At 31.4% G+C, this 7,075-nt stretch overlaps 2 protein-coding genes across 2 annotated transcripts; one reads left to right on the forward strand and one right to left on the reverse strand.

Annotated features, from left to right (window-relative positions):
* The first annotated feature begins 2,473 nt into the window (after positions 1 to 2,473).
* On the forward strand, positions 2,474 to 4,349 carry LOC105108212 (calmodulin). Its single transcript, XM_011002439.1, has 4 exons — positions 2,474 to 2,714; positions 3,095 to 3,252; positions 3,754 to 3,834; positions 3,983 to 4,349. The coding sequence occupies exons 1-4, from the start codon at positions 2,639 to 2,641 to the stop codon at positions 4,115 to 4,117; spliced, it is 450 nt and encodes a 149-aa protein (XP_011000741.1). The 5' UTR covers positions 2,474 to 2,638; the 3' UTR covers positions 4,118 to 4,349.
* A 1,426-nt stretch (positions 4,350 to 5,775) lies between these two features.
* Positions 5,776 to 6,619, reverse strand: LOC105108213 (zinc-finger homeodomain protein 1-like). Its single transcript, XM_011002440.1, has one exon. The coding sequence runs from the start codon at positions 6,445 to 6,447 to the stop codon at positions 5,902 to 5,904; it is 546 nt and encodes a 181-aa protein (XP_011000742.1). The 5' UTR covers positions 6,448 to 6,619; the 3' UTR covers positions 5,776 to 5,901.
* Between the last annotated feature and the right edge of the window lie 456 nt (positions 6,620 to 7,075).

Genomic DNA, 7,075 nt, shown 5'->3' on the forward strand with positions numbered 1-7,075 from the left:
CTATTATTAAAATTTAATAATCTTTATCCTCTCTCAAATCAACAAAAAATAATAATAATAAAAATAAAGTATTATACTAAAATATAACTGTATAAAAAATTAAGAGACTAAATGGATTAATTTAAAAAATTTAAGGATTAAATTAAATTTATAGCACACAACCCATTTTCAATGACTTTTCCACATCGTCCTTCTTTTTTTAGTATTTTTCTTGGGCAAAAAATTTAAATTCATTATCCTTTGATTTGATTTGGCTTTAAAAGAATTGCACATAAAACAATTCTAGAAAAATTCTGAACAATTAGTTCGCAATGAAATATAAAGGCATAAACAATGTTTTGCCCATGTCGTTAAGGGTTTTGCAATTTTTTTTATTTTACTTGTTGTGTTTTTCAAGAAATAAAAAATATAAATAAAAAATTAATATAAAAAAATAGAAATAAAATATTACTTTCAAATAAAATCATGTCATTTTGAGTTTTTTTTATATACTATTATCATATGTATAAAATTATAAAAATTATTTGGGTATGGGTGTGTTATGTGAATATTAGTGTGTGTGTATTATACTAGATTAAAAAAATATAAATTTTTTCTCTATATATATGTATATAATGCTAAATAATAAATAATAATAAGACAATAAATATTTAAAATTCAACAAAGAGGATATGAATATGGTAAGAACCTATGGTAAACTTAAAAAAAATTATTTACAAGATATTAAAGAATCCATAGTTAAAAGAACTCGTTTTTGCCTTACAGCTGCAAATACTTCGATTAATAAATAGAGAAAAGGCAAGAAGGCTAATATTATAAGTAATTTTTATAGCAAATAAAATAATTTGGTCTTGACCAATAACCATAGACGGGAATACCAACCGCTTTAAAGTCAACAGTCTTCCACCGTTGGATCAAACAAAATCAAGTTCTTAGCCCGGAGCTGGCAACCCGAATCATGCGGGTCAGGGTAATGCATCGCTTTCTTAATTGGGCTAAACTCAAATCAACTCCTACAATATGATTTGAATATTCAAATCAATCTCCAACTTACATAATTTGTAATTTTACCATCCTTTTTCCTATTAATCAAGTTCCCTATATACATTATTATTATTATTTATATGTTCTATTTTTGAACGTACACAGTGAGAGATCAATTCTATTCCGAGCAGCAAGATTTTGTTGATATTAAAAGTATATCTTAAAGTTTATTTTACCGTATAAAATAAAGTTTATTGATAAATATTTATGCAAGTTGAATTATTCAACTCATTTATATTTTCTTTTTCTTTTTTCTTATATTGTTGTTGCATAATAATTTTGCTTTTGCTGTGATGGATTTTATTAGAAAAGAAATTAATGTATTATCCTGGTCTTAACACTTGTGCTTTTTTTATTGCATTTATAAATCAAAATTTATAAATATATTATATTGTTTTTAAGAAAAGCCTATAATAAATAGATGTCTAAATCTATATATAAAAAAACTCAAAGACAAATATATTTCCAATACAAATATAATATAAAAAAATACAGTATGTATATTAATTATTTATTCAAACTTGCAATATATACAGAATCAAAGTTATAACATGCATGCTAATAATAAAAATAACAATACTTAAATTAAAAATAAATAAATATAAAAGTTACTTGTTGAATCACTTTAAAACATGAAATTATTGTTATTATTAATGATGAATTTTTTATCCTCAAAACTTTTTTTCTCTTTATTTATACAATTAGAATGTTTACAGTATGCTTCTTACGATTTTAATAACTCTATCTTAATTTAAATGTACTTCTAAATAAAATCTCTAAACTAAAATAAATGAACATAGTTATTTTTCAACAAAGTATCAATCTAAATTTTAGATCTAAAAAATTAAATCATAAAAGAGAATAAAAACACAAAAAAAAAATATGAGAAAAAATATAAAAAATTCAAGTTAGAAACTCTTTATTAACCCTATTTTTATAATAAATTTTAAAAACTAAAATATTAAAAAATTAATTTTTAATATTATCAACCTTTGACTAATCACCATAAATCAATAATTAAATTTTAAAAAATCAAGAAATTTTTTTTAGAGTAATTTCTTATTTACCCATAATTTGATTAAATCATGGTAATTAAACAAATTTTTAAGTGCATTTTGATATTTATTTTTTTACATATATATATATATTTTATAATTTGATTGAAATTTTATTTTTATATTTTTATATTTAAAATTAAAATGATGCTCCGTCATTCAAACTAAGTTTATTATATATATATATATATCAAAGCGGTGCTTTTAAGAGAGAATGATTCTTAGTAAATAGTAACCTCTCTTTGAATAAAGATGACAGTGGAAAGCAAGCTCATTTAATGGAATAATTGATAGTTTAGGAACAAATCAACACTCTTTGGATATAATGAAGGACTACTTTAATACTTATTCATATTTAATGAATAATTAACGACGATAACTGGCGACGTCAATGATCGTACACAGCAAGCTGGCAACTAATCTCGGACATTAGTATCGGGAGAGAGAGTAATTAGCGTAAGCAGTAGTTCTCTCTGTATACAGACACAAGCAGCCAAAACTAAAACCCAAAAAAGTCTCGTTTTCTTTGTAGAAGGACCATGTCTGAGCAGCTAACGGAGGAACAGATCGCCGAGTTCAAGGAGGCTTTCAGTCTCTTTGACAAAGATGGGGATGGTATTGTTGTTTTCTCTACACTGTTTTGTTTCGTTTTAGTCAAGTTAAGATCTACATAGGTTTTTCTTGTTCTTGTTTTGCTACTGACTAATTATGCGATGTAGTAGGAGAAGTGTGATGTGGGTTTTGTTCATGCATTTGATTTGTTGAAGGTTGATGAAATCAGTTGTTATCATTGCCATGTTGATGGTTTATTTATAATCTTGCATGACTAATTGTACAAACTTTCTCAGTTTTTATTTTTGTTTTTCGGTGATTTTGGTAATGGATTTAGGTAAGAGGAGCCATTTAGATTATTAGGTAGCTATGTAGGATGACAGACTCCTGTTATTATTTAGCTTTTGTATGATGTATAGTTTTTTTTTTTGTTTTTTTTTAAGGTTGCATCACCACCAAAGAGTTGGGAACAGTAATGAGGTCTCTTGGACAGAACCCCACTGAAGCTGAGTTGCAGGACATGATCAGTGAAGTTGATGCTGATCAGAATGGTACTATTGATTTCCCCGAGTTCTTGAACTTGATGGCAAGGAAAATGAAGGTGAGGTTCCCAGAATTATTATTTGTATTCTAGGGGCACAATTAGTTAGTTTTGTTCATGAATGGTTGTCTCCAAAAGTTTCCAATACCATGTTAGAATTATCATGTTCTAATATTTGGATGCCTGTTAATCATTGTTCTGTACACAGAACTCTAATTCAGAAGCAGTGGATTGTCAGAAACTATAGATATCGCAGTATGCTCTTTATCGGTATTGCGTATCCTATAATATGGCATGTAATTGATTCAGCGTTTTCCATTGTTTTGCTGGGTCTTACTTCTTTGATTGTTGTTGTTTTGCCATGCTAGCAAGCTTTTATACATGTTGGCTTTCTTTTGTTCTCTAACAATCCAACTGGCATGATTCTTACCTTTGAGGTTTTCATTTGGAGGGTTTTATTTTGTGGAGAATGATTTCCAGAGTTAAGAAGCTTCCAGTTTCCTGTTAACTTGTATATTTTGCTAACCTCCTTTTTGTTGAATTTTAACTTTTTGGGTGAAGGATACTGACTCTGAGGAGGAACTTAAAGAAGCTTTCAAGGTATTCGACAAGGATCAGAATGGCTTTATTTCTGCTGCAGAGGTAAACACCATATATCTTTGATGCTATCTACTTGATTTGTAACTTCATATAGTCACTAAAGCTATTACAAACGTTGTCTATCCGCTATTGGTATTTGCTGCTCTAGGATATAGTTTTCTCCGCATTGATGTTTGCTTGACATGTGCAGCTACGACATGTGATGACAAATCTTGGGGAGAAGTTGACGGATGAAGAAGTGGAAGAGATGATCAGAGAAGCAGATGTAGATGGTGATGGTCAGGTGAATTACGAGGAGTTTGTGAGGATGATGTTGGCCAAGTGATGGAAGGCATTTGGTGGATTAGGATTAGTGGTAACATTTTGTGTTTGAATGGGATGATACATGCCTTTCTTCAATTTCTGCTCCAGTCGTTTGACTGTGATATTCTACTGTTCGGCGTTTTGACAATGCAATATATTAGTTTCATGCTAGTATGCCTAGTCATATGAAAATAATTCTATGTGGGAATGGATGTTGGTTTATATCACATGATAGATTCATAACGTTATGTGTATGTGTAGTGTGTTGTGCTCTTGTGACTTCTCTAGTTGTTTCCGCCCGGATGTTAGAATAGAAAATATGTGATCCCTTTTTAGGCAGGGCGTCAGTTGAGCTGTCAGAGTTGATCATCGAAGTTAGCAATGAATGCATAGAGGACCGTACTCTGAAAATGATATCTTTTAGGTGCGCGGAGAAATCCTGTTTATAAAGAGCTCAACTCTAATGTCTTTAATTACCCTTTTGAAAATGATTTGTTTTGCTTTTTAAAATCTGCAACCAAATTTTCATAGCTTGCCACGACCTGCAGGATATTTCTTTGGCTGCTTTCCCCGTGGATATGCACTAGGATATCGTCTGTGGGCATTGATTTTCTCTGGGACTCAACTGTATGTAGTTATGATCCTCACGTCGCACTAGGACTCAGATTACAGTAGTGATCCAGTTGGATCCCTCCATTTGAGGTCCAGACCATGATCTTTATCGAGCTTGTCAAAGTGTAAGACAGCATTACCAAGTACTTGTCCCTGTCTTTGGTGCAAGCTGTGAGCCTGGTTGACTCAGGCTTCAGCTCTGTTTCATCTGTTGCTGTGTGCAAGTTCCTAAGCATGAACAGTCCTTTTCTGTTATGCATCTACCCTCGGTCCAAAAATTCTACACAACTGTAAGTGCGACAGATCTGCACCAAGGATATTTAGAAGTAAAACATGTCAATTCCAACTTGTTTTGGGATGAAACTCCCAATAAGAATCCGACTCCATTCGAGTGCCATAGAGTGGCAACAAGGGGGAAAAAATGAAAGAAAAAGAGGTCCTGAACATTAAGAAGAGAAACCAGCTAGTCTAATACTTTAGGGTTTTGATATAACAAATGGAGACAAAAAGGGAAGGGAAGGAGGAGGTCAGGGGAAAAAGAAAATGATAAACAGTGGCAGAAAATCAAGCTATCATGCACAATTATCCTTTATTCCTAAATCCCCACCCCAAACTTTCTAGAATTTAAAACTGGGTCCTTAAAATCAAAATTACAAATATCTACCACCACCACATTTGATGAATTTAGGTTGAAACTCTTGAATTTGCTCAGATGAAAGTGAAATATATATGAGAGAACTCTTACCAACAATTCAGATCACGTCAAAATCATGGGAGAGACATTTAGATCACATCAAATTTACCATAATTTTGAGACAATTAATTAATTAATTACCCCATCTTGATTATATGTATACAATACATATATGCATGCATATTATTAATTAACGAAGGATTTGCTATATTAAGAAAACAAAATTTGCTTTCAAGATCCCATTTTCTCATTTTGTTGGCAGCCTAGTTTAATTTGTCAATATAGTGATTTTTTTCTGAAATTCCATGGCATTTTTTTTTTCATATTTATAATAAGATTAAAATGAAAAAAGAAAGAAAGGAAGAAAGAAAGGAGAGGGGATAAGATAAGGTCTTTTATCTAGAGCAGATTGAAGCAAGGATAAATTACAACCAAACATGAATAAAGACAGGAAAAGAAAATGACCCAAGAAAAAAAATACTCTCCTCTCCCCCTCTCTCTTACTGGGTGGTAAGAGAAGATGCATTGCCAGGAGAAGCAGAAGTAGTAGAAGAATTCTTATGATTATGCATCCAAACTTTAAAAACCTGTCTGGTAACCCCAATTCCTTCACAAAACCTCTCTACTTCATCTTCTTCATCTTTCCTTTGCAACTTCCACCCCAACTTCTCAGCAAACTCCGTCATCTTCTCCTTCTGTTCAGCTGTAAACTTTGTCCTAAACCTCTTCTTTCCACTCCTTTCACCTGACTCCACCACCATCATTGGAGGCCTGGAATTCCTCTCATTATTCCCTTCTGCATAGTCTATCATTTCCATCACTACTGTCTCTGAAGATGGTGAGTGCATAATGTGATCCCTTCTGTTGCTGTACGATACTTTGCGATGGAAGTTGCGGTGGCAACCACAGGCTGCACATTGGAGGGTGGAAAGTGAGGTGTCATCAAGGGTGAACTCACCACATCCATCTCTGGCATAGCTCCCAAGACTGGCTGCATGGTTTCTTAGGCATTCTTTGTATAGATCATTTGTGCTATCACTTTCCATCGTGTTTCTGTCTCTCTCTATTTTCTTTCTTTCTTTCTTTTTAATTTGCCTGTAAATTTGGAGAGTGTAGATGTACAGTTTTGATGTACTCTAGTATAGTGTATATAATGGAACATGGGAAGGGGGGTTTGGATTCATATGACGGTCCTACATGGTTGTTATTGTATTTTCATTAATATTTAATGCTACATATGTTATATACAGTATGCTTTATTGCTCATCTTTTCTCAAACTTGCAAATGGCAATTTTTTTTTATTTGATGTGAAAATAATGCTTTGATCATAACTTTCTTTCTTGTTTTTTGTTTATCATCAAAGTTTACATACCTTAACTTCTCAAATATTTTATTCACACGGTACTTATTGGATATATTTGTTAATTAATTGATGTAGAAGACACCTAATTTAAAAGAATATTTAGTTTGAATATTATATTAAGCTTTAAATTGCAGAGAAACTTATTGTGATTGTGCTTGAATATTTAGTCATCTCGTATAATATCAACAGATTTAAGTATTTTTCTTCCGTATCCAAACTGAAAAGATTTGTCCTCTTGTTGTAATATTTAACCAAAATGAAGGGCTTCATTGCCCCAATAAATTAAAATATAAAACAAGCATAGCTAAAG

This window comes from Populus euphratica, unplaced genomic scaffold, assembly GCF_000495115.2.
Source record: "Populus euphratica unplaced genomic scaffold, PopEup_1.0 scaffold184.1, whole genome shotgun sequence".
Classification (NCBI taxonomy): Eukaryota; Viridiplantae; Streptophyta; class Magnoliopsida; order Malpighiales; family Salicaceae; genus Populus; species Populus euphratica.